The following is a 23,133-nucleotide window of genomic DNA, read 5'->3' as shown; positions in this document are numbered from 1 at the left end:
TTTAAAGTCCAAACTACCCCTGTGGATGATTTTGGGAATATCTTCCACAGAGGGAGTATAAATTTCATAAGGCATCTCCATTTCATACACCATCTAAAAAGGATTCAACCTGAATCTTCTATAGAGGGAGGGTGAGTTTTATATAGAGATGATTGATGTGCTAATTCCCTGTGGAAGACCGTTTCAAAATCTTCCGCATCTTCCACAGGGGGAGTATGGCCTTTAAATGGATTAACCCAATTACTTAGTGTCCTTTAATTGCAAGAAAAGCTGAGAATTGAGTTGTACAATGAAACTTATTAATTTCTCATAACTGTAACACATTCTGTAACTGCTTCTTAACACCATGAGAACTACCTGCCTATTGGTCAAAAAGAGGTTTTCATTAACAATTGGCCCAATCAGCAACATTGTTAGAATAATTTTACCACACAAAAAAGTTGGGGTGAATTATTTGGAAAGCTCCATTCAGATTGGTGATGAAAGTGAAAATATTATGTAATTGACCAATCAGAGGTAATGTTAGATTGTGCATACGTCGAATATTAACAACTTTAGCATACTTTTGATCGTTTTGCCTCCAGTGCTCTGTTACCTGTGGTGGCGGTGTTCAGTATCGTGATGTAACATGTTACGACAATGACCAGGTGGTGGATGACACTGAATGCGCATCATTGGACAGACCAGCCTCAAGTCAAAGTTGTAGGGAGGAAGAGTGTCCTGGCGAAGATGGTAAGTGCAATCTGTTGCAAGTGATAATTGTAGCTGCATAAATTTGCCGCCAAAAAGTGCCGTCTTTAAAAAGTGCTGTCACAGACTTTTTCATACTTGCCAATATGTGGCGCGATAACTAATGTCAAGTTTTGTGCTTGTGTGTTACAAAAACAAGATGTTCCAAATAGTCCTAACTTAAAGTGATGAAAAACGACCCCATTCTGTAGTGTTTTGTCGGAAGTTCACGAGTAATGCCATGTTGGATTTCACAGTGGCAGAATTGAATTGCACACACATACTTAATCCAGAGTGGCATAAAATTGTATTTACCCCTGAAAAATAAACATCTGGGTTTTTTTTTTTTACTAGTTTCAATGTATCATTTTTGAGGCAACTATTTTTTTAGCATTTTTTGAAATACTCACAAGATATAGGTAAAGCCATACATAATACATGGGGGGAGTATGGGTTTCAAAATGATTACCTGACCAATTACATTTGAAAAACATGCTCCCTCTGTGGAAGATATTTCCAAAATCTTCACAGGGGCAGTGTGGATTTCTACTATAATAGCCCATTTTGACTCATTTCCTATTTCAGCCTGCTTAGCAGAAGTAGTCCGTACAGACGAAGGTACCCTCACCTCACCAAACTTCCCATCCAATTACACCAACAATGCCACCTGCGTCAACGTCATCAGGGCTCCTCTCGGTAAAGTCATCCAGATCGTTGTCTTATACTTCCAGCTTCAGGACTCCACCGATTGCTCAGCAGATGCATTAATCGTAAGTTATACTTGGTGTTTTGTCTTAGGGGTTGTGCAATAATTATTTATATATAATAAAAAATTCGAACGGCCCGCCAAAAAATCGCACCCCCCCTCTTGGCCCGCCAAAATCACTTGCCCCCCCTCTCGGCCCGCTAAAAACCTTTGCCCCCCCTTACACAGGCCAAATTTGCAAACTTTAAATGGTCTAGATATATGTTGCGAGCGCAGCGAGCAGGAAAATTTGCATATTAAAGTGATTCCGTACTGTTTTCCTAAGCCTTTTTAGAGCATTTTATTTAAAATATGAATATGTGCCAAAAATCACTTGCCCCCCTCTCGACTGACAAAAATTGCTTGCCCCCCCTTTCAGCTCGCCAAAATTTCTTGCCCCCCCAATTTTACCCTCCCCCAGGGCTCATAATTATTGCACAGCCCCTTAGGATAACGAGGCGCTCCAAAGATGCAATAAAGGCTGTCAACCTTACGCCATCTTGTGGGTAAAAGCTGGTAGATCGATACGGTTGCATTTCCTGTTATTATCATGAGTGCGAATCCCTGTACTCGTCTCCAGGTTATCACATGATTTTTTTAAATTTTATTGATTTAATTTTATTGATTTACCCACCACAAGATGGCTGAAAATGACCTCACACTGGCGTCACACGGACAACCTATATAAATTTTCCCAGGAGTGCATTCCTTTAGTAAATCAGTGTTAGGCACTATTCCTCTCTTATCCAGCCATGATGGACCAAGCATTGACCGAAATAAGTGAAAAATCCGGATAAGGGGAATTATAATATGTGACATGTCATGTCAAAAGCAGACACTTTTGGGCAGGATCGTCAATGGAGAAATAGCCAAAAATTTGCCCACGGGTGATTTTTTTACAATTTGGGTTTGTTGCAAATTTGTGATGTTATTAATGTTAAAAATATTGTCTGATAGTTTCAGACCAGAATATAACTGGCATCTTGTATTTTTTTGAGACATTTTTCAAGGTAATTCCTACTCTCAACATTGTCAATAATATTTCTAAAGGCCGATATCTCAATTTCCCATTTTATAATACCATAACTTACAAACTCAATATCTTCGCTTAGGAATGTCCGATTTCATTGGGGAAAACAGCGTTGTGGAGCAAAGGCAAAATTGATAACCTGCCCAAAAGTGTCTGCTTTTGACATGACACGTCACATATGTAGTTTTGCATTGAAATTGTCAATTGTTATAGGCATTTTAGAAATTTGCTCCATTGATCAGTGGCGCGCAGAAGGGGAGTTTGACCTATCAGTCGGGGAAATGGTCATACAGGGGAACTGGAGTAGTCACTGAGCTTCAGGGGGCTCTACCCCCTGGGAGGTTTAAAAAAATTGTGAAACCAATTGAACTTTCCTCAAAATTTTGTAGATTTTGGACGCTAGTACCTTAAATCTTTGGGTGCAGTCATTCGGGGGAACAGAAAAACATCCTACGCACGCCACTGCTATGGATCCCGGTTAAAAATATTGCGCACGCCACTGCCATGGATATACAATGTAACAACATAGACTACTGATTTGATTTGCAATTAATCAATTTGCAATTGATGTTAAATGACCTGTGACTCCTTGTGGAAAGTGTAAATAATATGCTAGGATTGGATCATGAAGTTGTGAATGTCTGTGTGTATGTCTAACTTATTATATGTTTGTTTATATTATAGATTGATGATGTGAACACAGCTACTATACCAGAACGTTTCTGCGGTACTCAATCTACAGCAACAACCTTGTTCACCTCTCTCACTAATGAAGTGAGAGTTACTTTCGCAACTGATCTTGATGTTGTAGACAGTGGTTACAGTGTGTCGTACAGTTTTGTGGATCCAACAAGTAAGCTTAGGCCAAAAAAAAAAGGTTTGTCTCAAAGCTTGCGCGCGCGTTTGTAAAATCGCACGATTTGACAAAAAAGAAATGCGGAAATTTTTTTTATTTCAAAATTTTTAGAAAAAATTGGCGAAAATCAGACTTTTTCTCAAAATACCATGAAAAAGTCGGGAATAAAAAAAAAAAAATCACATTTCGCATTTGTTTTTAAATTTCTCGTGAGCTTTGAGACAAACCTTCTTTTTTTTTGGCCTTACAGAGGAATATAACAGGCATGACCCAAAACTTTTTTATCTTCCTGGATCTACCTATGAATGAGGATAGTTGATAGTGAGAAATGAGTTTATAATGAAAATAAATGTTGGCATTTATGCAGCTCCTTTTTGCGTGTATCAAAGCACTTTACATTTATTCTGCTGTTATTAGAATATGTCAGCTGCCATACAATGCCCACGGCATGCTCATACTTTTGAGCAGCGCTCAATGGACAATATTCATAACAGCTCCCCATTTCACTCCTGGGTAGAGAGAGGCAAGTAAGGTAAAAGGCCTTATCCAAGTACTCAACACGATACTCACAATCCACCGATTGCAAGGCAAAGCAGGTACTGTTTTCAACAAAAATGATATGCAATTTTCAGAATAAAAGATTGTAATACCTAGAATTTGTCGACTCTTTAGTTAGGTATCCCTTCCATTTCAAGTGAGTGAGTCAATCAGTCAGTCAGTTAATCAATCAATCAATCAATTAATCAACTTTTTTTATGACACAGCGGATCTTTGCGGAGGAATCATCCAATCTAACAACCAACCAATCTATTCACCCGGCTTTCCCGGTAACTATAGCAACGATGAATCATGTCAGGTGACCATCATAAGCGGCAGTGGCTGTGTGGAGTTGACGTTCTTGGATGTTGATTTAGAAGATGAAGGATGCGGTGACTATATTGATGTAAGTAATAGACTCCGTGGAACTATGTACCAGCTGTATTATCGACTACTATGAACTATTTTGATGGGTTAAAAAGAATGCAAAATTATCAGTTAATTATTGATCAAATAAATAGTTTTATTCACCATCATTTGGCTATGAATTTGTCATTTTGTCAACATATCTTTAAGGGATCCAAAATGAGCGTTTATTGCGTTTCGACAGTATTTTTTGTGGGACATGAGAGCATCTCAGACCTATCGAATTGCATTCTGAATACTGAAGCATGTCTTTCTGATATCAAATAATTTTCATTTTTTTAAATCACAATATAATACAAATTTTATGACAAATTATAAAAATTTGATATTTTTCAAATTTTTGATATATAAAGTCCGAAGTAAATTATATAAATCTAATGATATATTCTTAAAGTGTATGTAGCAGGGAGGAAAAGCCGACGGTCAAATGAAAATGTTGACCTTTCATATTGAAGATATGGATTTTTTTCCCAAAAAGACCTAATTTTTTTTGTGTTTTGGGGAAAAAATCCATATCTTCAATACTGAAAGGTCAAAATTTTCAATTGATCGTCGGCTTTTCATCCCACCTGCATACACTTTAAGTATTAATCATCAGATTTATAAAGTTTACTTCAAGTACTGTTAAATATCAAAAATATCAATTTTAATGATTTGCCATAAAATGTGTATTAAATTGCGAATTTCAAAAAATCAAAATTATTTGATATCAGAATGACATTCTTCGTATTCAGAATGCAATTCGATATGTCTGATGTGCTCTAATGTCCCAAAATAAATACTGTCCAAACGCTCATACCGCATCCCTTAAAGAACTTGAGCAAAGATACCCTCGTTCAGAGAAAAGTGAATGTAATTGATTTTGTTCCGCTGGTTTCATTTTCCGAAATTGGATATCATAATTTTATCTCATATACCTCGACAGCTCTGTCCTTTCGCATGTCAACACATTCCCGGTGGTCTGGAGGTCAGTTGGGCAGGGCAGTGGCATGACATAATACCATTGATAAAATTAGTGGTTGAAAGTAGTCCCAGCGCTGGAATTGCCAGAAGGCATATAGTATGGTGACCTGAAGTCCAGCTTGTTATTACAGGTTGACCAGTGTGTTTTTAAGACTAACTTTCATGCCCATGGCATTGCTGTCACAGCTGAAAAAGCTGGAAGAAACATGCCTTCAAAAGTTTTAAGGATATGTACCTGAAATGTATTGAATCTGATTATAATATGTGATTGGTAAATGATGCAAGATGGATGCACGTGATAGTTTGGAGTCGGCACAAACTCAATTTGGCTGATAAATTATGCAGTTACCATCACATGATGATATTATTGCAAATTATAATTCATTGCTTTCTTAAAAACTAAAACAAAAAGAGCATTTTCAAAATAGAGTGGGTAGATAAGAATGGTAGCAGATTGGCTCTCTGTTTCGGTTTTGAGAAAAAAATTATTCCAAATCTTGAACAAATTTTTTATCTGTTTGTGGTTTTTTTTAGGTGGATGATCAGAACAGTGTCGTTGTTGATCGATTAATCTGTGGCGGTGATGAAGAAGACGTCCTAAGCCGGGTTTGGTACTCTGCATCCAACTTTGTGCGTGTGACCTTTGCAAGCAACGGGGCCGATGTGAACCGTGGTTTTATTGCCAACGTTGGTTTTGATGATTGCTATGTAGGAACATGGGTCATCGGTGAATGGAGCGTAGTAAGTTATGTCATTAGTATAATCATAGCATGGGAGAACATTCAGAACTCACCTACCCCCAATTAAAACCCTAAATTACAAAATGTCCACGTTTGCTCTAATTTTGTGCAAAATTGATTTTATTTTTTTCTCCCTTGAAATTACATGTGTTCATATTTGAAGGCAGAACTTTTTTATGTTTCTGAATCTATATTTAGCTACTTTATAGTTCCGTGTATGATATTTAATATCTTCTAGCAAAAAGATAGTGACACTCTCTCATTTTTATTGACATCTTTCTATTCTATTTGTTTGACAGTGTTCCGTATCTTGCGGAGAAGGTCTGGAAACTCGTTCTGTAGTGTGTCGTCATGCAACTACCAATGTAATTGCTGATGAGGCCCTGTGTCCTGAAGAAAAACCAGAGATCAGCAGGCCATGCGAGCTGGAGGAATGCCCAAGTATGTGCTATCTTTATTGTGTTCATTGAATATTTCTAAGAATTAAGGACGCTAAATAGTGATTGTAGGAATTAAGCTCCATTCAGTTGCGTAACAAGTCTCCATATGGACAGACTTCAACAACAAGAAAAAAATGCTATTTTTTGAGTCTTTTTAGGTCATGTTTGGTCTTACCACTTTTAGGGTATCCTAGCACACCTAAACTCGTTACAAACCAGAATTTCGATGAGTTTTTTTAGATTTTCTGATTTAGAGTATCACCAATGGTGGCCTTAATCCAAAGTAGAGATTTAAAAATGTAGAATGCCCCAACTGCTCTTTTCAGGGCCACCATTTGCTGTTGTAGTGAATATGTCATACCTTGTTCACCCATGATTTGCACACCTGTTAGCAAACCATTTTGATAGCTGTTCCGAAAAATAGCATGAACCAGTTGACCTTGCAGTGATTGATTTTAAGGTCGCACTATGATGGCAAAAACTGTTCTGCATGAATATTTCACAATAGTTTGGTCAACTAGAATTCCAAGCTAATCCTGCTGAAGCAGTTTTTTGAAAGGTCATCTAGGGTCATTTGAGGTCATTTTACAAATGTGGTTTTTATTTTGTTTTTTAAGAAACGCAACAGCCTCTATTCCGGGGTGTGTTTTCCTCAATTTTATGGGCTTCTTTTTTGTTAACAAGCTGCGAAAGCCACTTCAAGCCGCACTTTTGGAGAATGACCTGTTTGGCTATGACACATTTTACGCCCCATCTACTTGTTAGTTTTAAACTTGCAACTTTATTTACCCTTTTTTTCGTATTTTTCTAATCAGGTTGTGATCAAACAGTGACAACATCTGGGGTTGTCCTGGACTATCCAGGCGTAGGACTCAACTATGGCAACAATGAGGACTGTGTGACAACATTTATTAACGATGCTGGCTGCATCTCTCTTATATTCCTTGATGTTGATATCCAACCAGGTTCTTCTCCTGGAATTTGTGATAGAGATTATTTGGAGGTATGTCGTGTGTGTTTGTGTTTGGGGGGTACTCGGTACAAATGACCATATGGGGACATGTCGCAAACAAGGGTAGCATTTTCGACCTTTTTGTATATCAATGGGTCCTTTTTTCAAAATGTTAATGTTTTGGGAAAATAGCACAATTTTGTCTAACTGTAGCCAAACTGTTTGAAATTTCAACAAATGTTTTGGGGAAAACTAAAACAATTTGTGTTAAATTTGGCCAAAAGTTTTGACTTTGGTATATCGATGGGTCCACATTTCTTATAAAAATTGGTATTTTGATGGTTCAACTTTCAACTTCTCGGTAGCACAGCCCTACCCAAACCAAACTCGAGTATCCCTTGGGTTGTTTGTACATGTGGGTAGGGTGTATATCTTTTTGTGGATGTCCTATACCCCCACTATGGTATGGCATCATTCCCAATGAGAACCTCTTTCTGTATTACTGATTTCGTGGAGACTTGGTATGATAAGACATCGACAAGCAGAGGACAATTGGGACTTGTTTTGTCATTTTTGAGGTCCCGGGATATATGCGTCAGGCAATGGGGGTTAAGCCTATGGGGGATAAGCTTATGTATGGGGTGTATGTAGCAGCACAGTGGCCGCGGAACAGGCTCTGACTCATAATCGGAAGGTTGTTGGTTCGAGCCCCTGTGATGCCATTGTGTTTTGCCCTTGAGTAAGGCACTTTATCTTGATACCTCCTCTCCACCTCTCCACCTGTGGAGGTGTAGCGATCCTATAGCAACATTACATGGAGGAGTCTGGCCCAATCGCCAATGAAAGAGATGGGCACTCCGATCACTGTTTATACAGGATCGTCTCCTTTACTTTTACTTTATGTAGCAGCAGGTGGGATATATGTGCGTGGGGGTGTGTATGTAGCAGACTAGCAGGTGTGCATGAACATGGCAAGTTAACAATATTCCACACACATCTAATTGTCGAACCATTTCTTCTCTGTTAAGGTTGTAGATACCGGCAATGCGGCCCTGTCTTTCCGTGTCTGTGGTACTACCCGTCCATCCAACTTCCAGTCGATTTCTGGTACAGTAGAACTTCGCTTCCATTCTGATAACATAGTGACTGCTGAAGGATACAGCGTGTATCCCAACTTTAATGCTTGCCCAAGCTATGCATTCATCCCTGGAAACTGGAGTGAGGTAAGCATTTTATTTAAAGGAAGTGAGCAAAGTTTCAGTTATTTACAGTAACTTTAGATACCTCCAGATATTTACTCTTATATCCAGTTAAGATCCATACACCCAGCTATGGGAGGGGAGGGGTGTATGGATTGTAACTGTAATCAATCAATAAATGAGAAGGATCATACTTTGTCAGATCACATGACCTGCTGTATAAAAGTTACCTAAGCTAATTTGGTCGACCACAAGAGATCATTTCTCCCCTTTTCAGCTAGTTATCTCTGTGCTTGATGCGGCCTGGATGCGATGCTAAAGATAAGATGCAGAATCGTTTTTGTTCGTCTCCGTGCACCATCAGCAAGGACTCGAATACTCCCAATTTTCTCTCCATAGGGGACGACGCTATTGTATGTGCAGGTATAGGGAGTCCGGGTTCTCTGTGGGCTATTCCAATTAAAATCCACACTACCCCTGTGGAAGATTAAACTAAAGTATTCCACAGATGGAGTATAAGTTTCCGCGCACCGTCAGTAAGGACCAAAATGCCCCCAATTTTCTCCCCATAGCTGATGGGGCAATTGTACGTGGCGGTATATGGAGTCCCGGTTCTCTTTCTCCAATTTTGTGGTAGAAACATTGTGAATAATATAGCTCTCAGCAGACTTGGGATAATAAAGAGTTCTGTCGACCAAAAATACCTATTTCTTTAATAAGCACAGAATATCATCAATGATTATTTAAAAAAACCTCTTATTTATGCCTGTATACTACTTTTTATGTGTTTATGTCAAGGCTAGCAAGGCATTAACAGCAATAATCTATGGATAGTGCTGACGGGTTCTCAAATGCGCCCATCATCCATGTTGCTCTTGCATGACAAAGATTGCCTCGAGCGCATTCCGACGGAAATTGAATTGCCCCAATTTCTGCTCCATGACTGTATCAAGATGGTGGTCGAGTCCCAGTTCTCCTCCGCCTTTCTCTAATTCTGTGGTGTCTAATGTGGATTGAGGTACAGATAAAAGTTCAGTATTGTTGCATTCCGCCTCCAGCCTTGTTGTGCTTAACATAACTGTATCTCCCATGATACACAACAAAGACTGAAAACAACATCTATTCTCTAATTGTATGTGTTATTAACGCTCTCTCGACTGCAGACGACAAGTTTTCAAAATTGTCAATCATGACCATATTTGGAATTGGCATGAAAAATGGATTAAAATAAGTACAGACAAGCCTAGTATTGGTTCAGTGGTTCTTGAGATAGCTCTTGATACTTTTTTTTATTTTGAAACCTATAATGGCCAGCATGCACAGCATGAAAATCAATTTTCTTTATTTTTCCTTTTTCCACAGTGTGATGCCACATGTGGTGTTGGAATGCGAAGCAGGGAAGTACCATGTATTGCTATTGCAACTGGCAACGTTGTTGCAGATAGCTTTTGTACCGAAACTAAACCTCCAGTAACTGAGGCCTGTGAGCTGGAAGCCTGCCCATGTAAGTGATTTGTTTGATGTCAAAGAGAACGGTCTTGCTCTCCACTGTGTGTACTAATTATCACTACCAAATTTCCATTGAGGCTGCCTGTACAGGGGAGTACCAGTATTAGTACAGTACCACTGCTAGCGGGTCCTGTGCAGTATGAGTACTGTGTAGGTACCTTGGCGCGACGGTGTACCCATGCAGTCAACTGCAACAGGAATCATGTAGTGTACTTAATTGGTTCTTTGTTTTGAACGTTTTGCACAATAACAATAAGCAATTCCCGTTTTGGTAAACTTTGAGATATTGGAGTCGAACTGTTATGAACACTGAACTGAACCAAAGTCCTTGACATTACCAAACAAATTTTATTTTATATTTAACATACAAAATGGCTACTCATGCCATGGCGGCCATGATCCTATTTATGGGTTATAAGCAGGTATTGATTAACCCACTGAGCACTACCTGCCGATCTAACATTGTCTAGTCAGTTTATGTGGATATCTTCACTTTAATCACCAATCAGAATGGAGCTCTGCAAATAATTCACCCCAATTTTTTTGTGTGGTGAAATTATTCTAACAATGTTGCTGATTGGTCCAATTGATAATAGAAACTTCCTTTTGGCCAATCGGCAGGTAGTTCTCATGGGGTTAAACCAAATTTGTCTGGTAATCACAAAGCTTGGGTTCAGTTCAGTGTTCATGTTCATAGTTTAGTCAGGGCTGTCCACATCTGTGTAATTGCTTGGCGTGAAATACTGTCGGACAGTGGCCTGCCGGGTTGTAATTATTGTTTGCCAACTACAATTGCTTATTTTATTATTTGAGCCAAGACACTTAAGATTTTACTACCTGATAGGGGTTGTGCATATGACGTATCCTACCGTAAATATGGCAGACTACTCAAATGCATTCAACAAGAGCATGATTGCAATCTACCGAGACAGTTTGTCTCACAAACATAACAAATGCACTACGATCAAATAGGTTGATGACTACATTTGATAGAATGGACTGCACTGCACCATGATTACGGTGTAGGACATCGGTTCAAATCCTTTGTTTGAAGCTAATCGATAGAAGCATGCAGGGCCTCTATTGGCATGAGATTTTACTACCTTGGCAGGAAAGTGTGAGAAGTGTCAGAATGCTCAATTCTCATGCTGAATGTGAGACAGCCCTGGTTTAGTTCAATACCTGGAGTTATTATTAAACATTTAATTGAAATATTTAATTGAAATTTGGGCATAATAAATTAGCCAAGTAAAATGAAATGTTTTTGTTACCGGTTTACAATATTGGGCTGTCCCAGTTGAAATCCTGATTGGTCCCCATCATACAACAATGGAAAATTAACCACATTTTCTGATTTTTTGTTTTCACCCCTCACAACCTGCACCATCACCACTTGATCAGAGTAATCATTTAATAATCTCTTTCTTGGTTTATTAATTTTCCAGCTTGTGATCAATTTTATGACACCGATGGCCAGCTTGTGTTGAGCGAGGACTACCCAGGAAACTACAGCACCAATTTGGATTGTGTATATACATTCAACAACACCGATGCCGGATCGGAGACTTGCATTCTGTTGCGATTCTTAGAAATTGATTTGGATCCACCAAATGAGGATGGCGAATGTGAAGATGACTATTTGGAGGTAGGTACAAAAAGTTGTAAAACCCTTCGTCTCTATTCATGATAGTACTATTTTCAAAACAAAGTTTTATTGTTGTAATATCAGCTACATGTGTGGATGTGATTTTGGATATGAAGTTATAAAATTTTAATTGTGGGCAATATATATTGATTATTTCGTTTTTATCCACACTACCACTGTTGAAGATTTTGGAAATATCTTCTACAGTGGGATTATGAATTTCAAATGGAATGAACATATTAGCCAGTTCCATTTGAGGGCACGGTGGCTCAGTGGTTACGGCCTTGGACTCATAATCTGAGAGCTTGCTTGACGTGTGTGGGTTCGAGTCCCCGGCCACCGTGTTGCGCCCTTGGGCAAGGCGCTTTGTCACGCTTGCCTCACCCCACCCAGGTGCAATGGGAAGCTGTTAGGGGTAGTCACAGTCGTTGTACTGATGAACCCTGCGCCATTTGTAGGCAGCAAAGCGTGGTTCCGACATATTCTAATAACGGCGGAATAAATGTAAAGCGCTTTGAGGCTGTTTACGGCATAAAGCGCTATATAAATATCTACATTTATTTATTTATTTATTTATTTGAATTCCATATGCCCTCAGAGAAAGATTCAACCTGAATCTTCCATTGGGGGATGGAGAGTTTCAAATGGACCTGTTAATGTGTTCATTCCATTTGAAATTCATACTCCCCCTGTGGAAGATATTTTCAAAATATTCCACAGGGGTAGTGTGGATTTTAAATGGAATAGCCCATTGTTTTAAAGAAAGAGCATTGTTTCCTGATTATTTCTTTTATTGGCAGCATTTTTTAAAATTAATTTTGTTGTGCTTTTAAAAATTGTTTATTACCAGCATGTATGAACTTGCATTCGAATTCAAATTTGGAAGGTGCAAAACCTTGAATAAAACTAGATTTTAAGATGATTTTTCCTAATTTTACATTACCATTTTATTTTCCCAGGCTATAGACTTGAACAACGAGCAGCTCACCACTCGTTTCTGTGGTAAAGTCGACGGTAACCCACCGGAGTGGCTATCTCGTAGCCGTAATGTGCAGCTTCGGTTCCACACCAATGAAGAAGGTACTGGCTCAGGATTCTATGTGTATACCACATTTACGACATGCTCACCGTTTGGTTTTGTTGCTGGAGAGTTTGGAGAGGTAATTATGGTTTTTGTTGTAATGATAATGATAATTGACTCAGTGCAGCTGCTTGCAATAAATGTCATTTTATTTTTTATGGCGACTCTGGAGTCATCCGGCTATTGCAGTTGAATTCCATACACTCTATGGAAGACATGGCATTAATCTGCCGCACAGGGAGTATGAATTTCAAATGGGTTACCTAAATGGGGGACTGTGTTTGAAATCTACACCCTTCTGTGGGAGCATGTTTTAAACTGTACCAGCCCATTTATGTTTACTGGTTGTCCATGTGTCAGTCCGTCCAAGCATGATTTCTTGGAACTGGTAAGGTGTATAGTCATGTGACTTAGTGGAGGATGGCAGCTCTCTTTATTTTATTCATTTGTCGCAAAATATGCTAAATAGGTAGCTCATTTGCATAACTCGCAACTGGTAAGGTGTATGGTAATGAAACTTGGGGAAACAAAGCATGCTCACCGGAAGAATTTTAAGACATCACTACCCCACGACCAGTTCTTGGGGTCCTCTCTATACAGCTCTACAGCGACTCTCTCTTAATTATTTTTTATTTGTCTCCAAGTTCCATGACACACCATACCATTAGCAGTGATTTCAACACCATGGTTTAGCCGATGAGTTAGGCTTCATGAAAAACCATGGTTTAAATAAGTGTTGCAACTTTCCAAAAATTGGGCTACTAACTTTTTGGCTGTGGTGATATATATGTGATTTTTTTCGATTTTTCGTTGATTGGACACTAGGTAAAGAAAGTGATCAAGTCTTCCAACCAGTTGGGTGATTGCTGTGCTAAATCCACATTAACTGCCCATCTTTGGGTGCTCTTTGAACTGGGCTACTTAAGAGTATTAGTGGGCTGATACTCTTAAGTAAAGTAAAGTAAATTAAGTAAATTGAGGGAACACTGGCTAATGTAACTCATAAAATATATCAATAATTACCTTATGATATGCCAACTTTGATTTCAGTGCGACGTGACGTGTGGGAGCGGAACTGCGTACCCGTGAAGTAAACCGCGCCACTCTGGCACTTGGCAATGTCGTGACCGATGAGTTATGCGCTGATCCAAGACCTCATGATACCGAATCATGTGGTGAAGAAGAATGCCCTTGTAAGTATGCTACTGTTACATTTTGCTGGTTCCCTTAAATTTTTTTCTCTTACTGCCTCAACCTTGATTAAAGAAGCATGCTTGGTTTATTCGCCGCCAAAGTGATGTAATAATCTGCTCCTTACCTACTGATGGCTCTGAAAAGGGCCTATTGCTGAAGACTGCCCCTTATGAACAAGCAGACCTCGCCTATCTGCTAATGGAAATTTTTTGGTGGCTCTGAAAAGAGCCGTTCACTGAAGACTGCCCCTTGTCAACAGAGGAAAAGCAGACTTCGCCCATCTGCTGATGCTGCAACTGCAGAGAGTTTTTAATAAAGTAGATATTATCCTGTACCTCTTTACTTAGTATTTGTGAATATTTTCTCTCCACAGCATGTGATTTCACTGTAGGCAATCAAGAAATCTTCAGCAGTCCCAACTACCCAATGCCATATGCTCCTTTCCAAGACTGCACTTATACTATAACTAGCCCCAATACCTGTGTTAGCTTGCTGTTCCTTGAGCTCAAACTGGAAGATCCTGATCCACTCACTAGTGAATGCCGTGATTTTGTTGAGGTAAGTGCTGCACTTTCTCCAGGGTTGCTAAAAAAATAAGCCCAATTCACTGGTCCAATAATTTTCCTACTTTCCTCTTAACCATTAGTTACTATGGGACAGGAAATGTATCGGAAGTAGTGATGATATAAAATTGGATAATGCAGCACATTGGATCAAATATGGTGCGAGACAAAGCGAAGCGAGATATTTGAAAATTCATGTACCGTGAGAAAAATGCATCAAATTTTTCAGAAATATGCAAATGCAACTACTGTCCATGTGGTGAATTACTTGGACAGCTAGGTTATGTACAAAGGTATAGGATGCAATATTCAGGTGACGGGCAGCAGAGCCTGGCACTCGGATTAACAGCCCACCACTGATAAATTGCATAATCGCATAGAATTTGGCCAAATTTGGGCAATTTTCAATCAAATTATCAATTTCACGAAAAATTTCCTCAAATACCTCCCGGCACTAAAAATTTTCTAGCTAATCTGCTGATATTATGAGCCAATTGGCAGCACAGTATAATTATGCGCCAAATTTATAAAAGTGATTCTCGTCGCAGTAAAGCTTCAAAATATCACAAACTAATTAATGTATGGTTTCTAATCCCATACTGCACTTCTACTACCCACTACTAGAAATATGAGAAAAATTGATAATTGATTGACATACTTGTATTCCTTCCTCTACAGATCTCTGATAACAGCACAGATATTCTTACTACAAAATACTGTGGGGATACACTCCCAACCGTCTGGCGTTCACGAAGTGGCGTTGTCTCCGTACGTTTCTTCACCAATGGAGAAGTCCAAGACCAAGGTTTTAGCATGTACCAACAATATGTGACCTGCCCAAGCTTTGGCTACGTGACACAAAGCTATGGCGAGGTAAGTTGACTCAGTCACAAATCGGCTATTCTAGTTGACATCAATATACCCCCTGTGGTAGACATTACCTTAATGTCCCACATAGCAAGTGTAGATCTCAACTGGAATAGCTAAAATTTGTAAACTACTAGTCATCTTATAATCATCATTGTAGTGTCCATTTTGCTTTATTGTTCTTTATGTAAATTGGAGATTTAGCCCTAACGTCCGAGTTGCTTTTTGGCGAGGGGGAAGGAAAGAAGAAGGAAAGAAAGAAGAAGAGAAAACTTTTTTTCTCAGGTGCGGTTTTGAACCCCCGACCCTTCGGGTGCTACGCCCGTGCACTGGCCTACCTTGCCACAGGGGAGTAGTTGCCCGGCCAAGCTTTCTGTTGCCAAATGACTGTTCGCATGATGACGCAATAGCATCACGTGGGATACCTGCTTGTGCCTACGCTTTCTGAATTGAGGTTTTTTGATGTTTGGGATGGTTAGGGTTAAAGAAGCTGTGCCTGAGCTAGCGGGGTTTGTGCTCAAATAATTATGGAGAAAATGAAACCCACACTCATAGGAAAGGTATGGGTTCAATACCATTATATAAAAACATATGCCAATTTTTTTTTGTACAAATTAACTCCTACAACATGGAACATCAATATATGTTTGTTTTCTTTCAGTGCTCGGTTACATGCGGTGAAGGTGTGCGTCTTCGTCAAGTCAACTGTATTAATCTCGCTACTGAAATGGTTGTATTGGACGAGCAGTGCACTGATACCAAACCTACCACAATGGAACCTTGCTACCTGGAAGCATGTCCAAGTAAGACATTTAAAACAGATAACATAACATAACATAAAAATGCAGTGATTTATAGTGTGCTATGCACTGACATGAAACTCGCAAGCCTTGGCATTGACAAATTATCTGTGTGTTACATGCTGTGTATGTGTCATGCTCTACTGCATTTTGGGTGCAATTTAGAATAAAATATTGCAAAAAATAGGCCATTCCATTTTGAAATTGATACTACCCCTGTGGAAGATTTTGGAAATATCTTTCACAGTGGGAGTATGGATTTCAAATGGAATGAACACATTAGGCAGCTCCATTTGAAACTCACCCTCCCTCAGTGGAGTGGAAGATTCAGGTTGAATCTTTCTCAGAGGGTGTATGAAATTCTAATGGAACTGCCTAATGTGTTTATTCCATTTGAAATTCATACTCCCACTGTGGAAGATATTTCAAAAATCTGCCACAAGGGGAGTGTGAATTTTAAATAGAATAGCCCAATGCATCCTATGATGTGTTTGCCCAGTTAAAGGTAATAGAATATCTCATATTGGCCTTTGAATTCAAGATTAAGGTTTCGACCAAATTTGTGATATTTGCACCAAAAATGGTCAAAAAACGCTGATTTTTCAAAAATATCATAAAAAAGCCTGATTTGGGCCCAAATTTCAAATGTTTTTGGTGAAATTGGTCAAAATTAAAAAAAATTAAAAAATGGGTCCTAGATATTTTGATCTATTTTTTAAAAATTAATAAAAAAAAAAAAATTTGGCCAAAGAATTTTTTTGAAAGAAAGTTTCTGCCAAAACGGCATTTTGGCCCAAATTTGACCTCACAGATGAACTTATCAAGTCTTTGCCATTCTAAATATGTATACTTTTATATACTTTAGACCAACAATTTAGAAGTTATGAGGCCTGAAAGTTTCCATAATTCCAGGGTTCAGACCAACCTTAACTTGACTTATGAGTAGCAAATTCTATCCCGGATCCATTGTCAAGACAACTGATGTTCTGACGGCAAAAGTTATTACTATGTGGATGAATGATAATCTTAACAATATTATTAAACATTGATGGATATCTCTTTATTTTCAGGCTGCGATCAAACTGTTAATCAGACCGGCACAGTCGTTGATAGCCCCAACCATCCATTGCCCTATGAAAACAACCAACAATGTGTGTACAGTATTGAAAGCCCAAATACAGCACAATGTGTGCGTCTGTACTTCATCGTGTTCGACCTTCCTGAGCCTGTAGATGATGTATGCCATGACTATGTCTTGGTACGTATGTTTGATTTGTTTTGTTTACAATCTTGAATACCATATGGCTGTTCCAGTTGAAATCCTTACACCCTCTATGGAAGACATGATCTTAATCTCCCACACAGGGAGTGTGAATTTCAAATTGGATTACCTGAATAATTGGTTTCATCTGATAACTACCATCCTAGTGTGGGAGATTACTGTCATGTCTTCCATAGGGGGTGTATGGATTTAAACTGCAACAGCCCATTTTGACTTCAATGTTGTCAAAATGTTGAATGTAAAATACCTTATGCAAACATGTTTTCAACAGTTAAAGCAGGGACAGACTTAGGTTTCAGTTTTCTACTGGCCCTCCAGGCCATTGAAATGGCAAATCTAGTGGCCCTGCAATAAATTTACTGGCCCAGCTTTTTCAATATGTTCTACTGGAAGTAGTACATAGGCCTACTATTCCGCCGTAAAAAGCAGCTGTATATTTCCAACTTGCTAGCAACACAAGAATACACGAAAAATCATTGAATAAAGATATAAATTACAGGTGACAGGCGGAGCAGAAACTGTGTAAATATGTCCATGGCACTGATTATATCTTGTCTTGTATTTAAGTGTTATATCAGGCTCAAAAAATCTAGTGGCCCGCTGGCCAGAATTGTTAGAAGTTTACTGGCCCGGACTTAAAATCCACAGGCGCCGGGCCACCGCTAAATCCGTCCCTGAGTTAAAGCACATTTTGTTACAATCTCAGGCCACAAATAAAAGAATCTTTTTTAGTTATTTGAAAAAAAAAAAAAAAGCCATGTAGCGACAAAAGAATAAAAAGTGGGCTAAAAATATTATTTTCAAAGCGCCCCCACATAGTGTAGCTTTCAAATAACCAATTAAAATTCACACTCCCTGTGGGGAAGATAAAGGTCATTTCTTACATATGTGACCCCTCAGCACAACTGAGCCCTGAAGTCGCCAATCATCATTTTGAGATATTAAACCAAAATATTCTGCTTGAAATTAGCTTTAAAATGATGTATATCATGTCTATAGTACTTGACATTTAAGTAGTGAAAATCAATAAAACAGTCAATAAATCCTTTGTTTCCTATTGTTTATTGTTAAGTTCAATGGAGCATATCTCAATAGTGGCACTGGCGACATCTGGGCTCAGTTGTGGAGGATGGTCACATATTTCAACTGGAATAGTTTGCTGGCGTCGCATCCCCTTTGAGAACTTGTTTCCATTTTTTTCTAATTCGTATCAGTTATACATTGTATCTATAACAGATTGAAGATGTTATCCCAGGTTTCACACGCGATGTTTCGTTGTGCGGAAGCCGTACACCTTTCCCATATGAAGCTCTGTCGGATCAAGTTACCGTGACCCTTGTGTCTGATAGTAACGTCACCACTACTGGCTTTCAGATGTACACATCTTTCCAGAATTGTCCCGATTACGGGTTTATTGCAACTGAATGGAATGAGGTAAGTTGTGAAGATGCTTAAAAGGGTGCTTGCCTTTGGTGCATGAGGTCGGATGAAGACAGCCAGTGCAGAGAAAACACACAGCGTTCAGTGACTTGTTGCAAAAAAGGAAAAAAAAAAAATTGTTTGCTTGTCTTTTCCACCGACAGACCCTAATCTGGAAAAACTGGAAAAAAGTTGTTTTTGCTGTACAAATGAACACTGACCCTAATTTTGGAAATTCAGAAAGTTTTTTTTTTTCTTTCAACATTATTGATATCCTGAAAAGTTTTTTACAGTTTCTACACTTTTACACTGTTTTAAAAACATGAATGAAGTGGTATACAGTAGAGAAATATCCCAATTCAAAACTATTTGCTATTTATTAAGCTAATTAAAGGCATACAGTTATGTATTGGCTATGACTTAAGGGGTGGGGTATGAACCTTTGGACAGTATTTATTGTGGGACGTTGGAGACATATCGAATTGCATTCTGAATACGAAAAATGTCCTTCTGATATCAAATAATTTTGATTTTTTTGAAATTCGCAATGTAATACACATTTTATGGCAAATCATTAAAAATGATATTTTGATATTTAACAGTACTCGAAGTAAACTTTATAAATCTGATAATATGTACTTCAAGTGTATGTAGGTGGGATGAAAAGCCGACGATCAATTGAAAATTTGGACCTTTCGTGTTGAAGATATGGATTTTTTTTCCCAAAACAACACAAAAAAAAAATAGGTCTTTTTGGGAAAAAAATCCATATCCTCAATATGAAAGGTCAAAATTTTCAATTGATTGTCGGCTTTTCCTCCCAGCTACATACACTTTAAGATTATATCATTAGATTTATAAAATTTACTTCGAGGACTGTTATATATCAAAAATGTGAAAAATATCAAATTTTAATAATTTGTCATCAAATTTGCATTATATCGTGAATTTCAAAAACTGAAAATTATTTGATATCATAAAGACATTCTTCGTATTCAGAATGCAATTCGATATACACCAGGCACAAAAAGAAACTCATCAGTTATATTCATCCTTGATGTTCAATAACTTGATAATTTTGGATTATTCTGAAATATACATTTTGTTAATTGGACTTTGCTTTCTCATTTGACACCCTGTTCGTGAAAAGCGAACAAGAATTGACCAAGATATGCGCCTCCAAAGCCTCAAACCCCAAAATCTAAAGTTGCATTTTCAACGATTTTCAATGGGAACGCATCGTTGTATTGCACACAAGCACCACGGGCCAATCAATAAAGCACACAGTGTAACAGGCACAATTGAATCGTTGAAATTGCAACTTTTCATTTTGGGGTTTGAGAGTTTGGAGGCGCATATCTTGGTCAATTCTTGCTCAATGTTCACGAACAGGGTGTCAAAGGAGAAAGAAAAGTCCAATTAACAAAATGTATATTTCAGAATAATCAAAATTATCAAGTTATTGAACAGCAAGGATGAATATAACTGACAAGTTTATTTTTGTGCCTGGTGTATGTCTGATGTGCTCTCATGTCCCACAAAAAATACAAATTCATCCCTTACAGATTTTTTAAAAAATCCTGACCGACCGACCCAATTCTGAAAAAAAGTTGTGGAGAACAAGCAAACAGTCCTTTTTTTTGGCCTAACTGCAGACTAGATCACCCTATAGGCCATACAGCTTACGCCAGCTTAAAAATATCTTGGTGTTTCTGAAATACAACACATTTTGAAAGCTTAGTCAAATCTTAATAAAAAGATGGATCCTGGGTCTAATTGTTTGTTTGCCTTTCCTTATGTCTGAGTACAATCAAGCCCAGTATTGGTTCAGTAGTTCATGAGATAGCACTTGATATTTTGAGGAAATATATCAATGCTTAAGACTCTTTATTTTGAAGCCAAATTGCCAGTACGCAGAGCATGCTCATGAACTCATATTGTAATATAAGTGGGCTATTCCATTTAAAATCCATACTACCCCTGTGGAAGATTTTGGAAATATCTTCTACAGGGGGAGGATGAATTTCAAATGGAATGAACACATCCGGTGGTTCTGTTTGAATTTCATTTACCCCTGAGAAAGATTCAACATGAATCTTCCACAGAGGAAGGTGAGTTTAAAATAGACTTGGTTAATGTGTTAATTCCATTTGAAATTCATACTCCCCCTGTGGAAGATATTTCTAAAATCTTCCACACATGTGTGGATTTTAAGTAGAATAGCCCAGTCAATCAAATCAAAATTAAGTCACTTTTCTACGCTCATTTGTTTTATACAGTGCTCTGTAACCTGCGGAGAAGGAACACAAACACGTAACGTCATCTGCTATGATACAGAAAACCAAGTGGAAGTGTCCGCAGCATTCTGTAGCGGTTTGGATGCGCTCGAGACGGAAAGGAGCTGTTTTGGACCAGAATGCCCATGTAAGGAAGTGAAATATGATGATAAACTGTATTAGCAGGGATGAGATTTTATGTGGATTTGGGGTCAAATTCTGGCCCCACTCAGATCAATGTAAATCTGTTGAGATATTTGAGGGACAGGGTATAGGGTCCCCCTTGCCCCCTGTCACGAGGGCTGGTCTGCATAGGCACTGTGCACACTTATTGCCCAGCCAATTACTCGATCGATACGATCAATATACTAGCCAGCGAGCTTCCAATTGCCACAGCGCATGCGCGAGTGTTGTCAGCGGTAGCCTGACAACACCATCCACATCGACGCCATTTAATTTTCTTCACAGGCTACAATGGACCATAAACAGACTTTCTACTTGACTATGAGACTGTGACCTTTTAAAATGTTTTCATAATTACAAAAAAAATCTCTAAAATATTTGTAAAAAATGCGAAATCATTCGCAATATTAAGGGGGTTCGAAACGATGTTTCTGGAAAACAGAAACTGAATTTAGAACCATTTGAATAGATTGAATAAGTTAAGCTAAATACACTGAGCAAAATAGTTTTTGTTTGAAGGAAATCGGACATATGGTTGTCAAGATATGCATGTTTTTAGTTTCTTTGTATTCTATTGTTTTTACCAATATATTGATGAAGTTAATGAGGAAAATTGGCAAAATGTGCTCATGAATATTCATGTTTGCCAATATTATACCAATATCTTATGAATAAACCTTCATACTACTTTTATTTTATATGATTTTGACATGAAACTTTGCCAATGTGTTTCTATGGCCTAAAACATTACCATGTGATTTTCCATTATCTAATTTGCATATTTGCATAATTAATTAGCATTATTCTTAAGGCTAATTAATTATGCAAATATGCAAATTAGATTTGCGGGAAAATCACATGTCATCAATATATTGGCAAAAACAATAGAATACAAAGAATCTTTCAACAGCAATATCTCAAAAACCGTTTGTCCGATTTGGCTCAAATTTTAGAATTAAGATTATTTTGAATATCTCTCTGCAACAAGTCTATTTTAATCTCAATCAGAGCAACTTGATTTTGCCTTTCGTACCACCTTAGGGACCATTGAAAGAAAATATTATTTGGTATCAAAATAAAGCCCATAAAATATAGAATCAATATCTAAAACAATTGAAGAACTAACTATTTTAGAAATAAAAATACAATAAAAACAACATACTCGATTTACCCCCTTCCGACGCTGCATCGCGCGTCATTTATCAAAAGTAGAAAATTGGGCGCTTTCCGAATGACGTCATTGTGGTTACGCGTTTAGAGTTGCGTGGACATTTTTGCCGGGATAATTTGACAACAGCGATCGCGATCTAAATATCAGATGCAATAATCATGATAATACAACCACTTATATAATTATTTAAAGGTCAAGTAAAAACAAAATACCAGTTGATTGTCCACATGTTATCAAAAAGAGGAAGTGGTGGGCCTTTTTATTTATCATTTATTATTTTTTACAATGCAAATGGATTTAGGCCTATGTATTATTCCCGGACATTATTAGTTGCGTAACTTGTAGAGGAGGATGATAGGATTGAGGCTCTTGTTATTTGATGGTTCTCTGAGAGGATGATTAAAACAGAGCCTCTAAATTGAAATGCTTATTGGACAGAAGCAAATCTAAACAATTGACAATATTATTAACTTTTGAAACATTGAAATAAAGTTTTCCCTTATAATAAAGAAAATAGCATTAAACA

At 38.0% G+C, this 23,133-nt stretch overlaps 1 protein-coding gene across 1 annotated transcript in view; it reads left to right on the top strand.

Moving 5' to 3' along the window:
- The window catches only part of LOC140138358 (uncharacterized), a 118,748-nt gene that overhangs the window by 57,164 nt on the left and 38,451 nt on the right, over positions 1–23,133 (top strand). Inside the window, 19 exon segments of the mRNA XM_072160261.1 lie at positions 585–732; positions 1,315–1,499; positions 3,189–3,357; positions 4,125–4,303; positions 5,821–6,027; positions 6,326–6,467; positions 7,282–7,469; positions 8,447–8,641; positions 9,980–10,121; positions 11,572–11,771; positions 12,731–12,931; positions 13,678–13,711; positions 13,923–14,045; positions 14,420–14,604; positions 15,288–15,482; positions 16,138–16,279; positions 17,347–17,534; positions 18,795–18,992; positions 21,257–21,401. Coding sequence (XP_072016362.1) covers positions 585–732; positions 1,315–1,499; positions 3,189–3,357; positions 4,125–4,303; positions 5,821–6,027; positions 6,326–6,467; positions 7,282–7,469; positions 8,447–8,641; positions 9,980–10,121; positions 11,572–11,771; positions 12,731–12,931; positions 13,678–13,711; positions 13,923–14,045; positions 14,420–14,604; positions 15,288–15,482; positions 16,138–16,279; positions 17,347–17,534; positions 18,795–18,992; positions 21,257–21,401 — 3,166 coding nt within the window.

Source organism: Amphiura filiformis, chromosome 17 (genome assembly GCF_039555335.1).
Source record: "Amphiura filiformis chromosome 17, Afil_fr2py, whole genome shotgun sequence".
Lineage (NCBI taxonomy): Eukaryota > Metazoa > Echinodermata > Ophiuroidea > Amphilepidida > Amphiuridae > Amphiura > Amphiura filiformis.
This window is presented reverse-complemented; position numbering and strand designations above follow the sequence as displayed.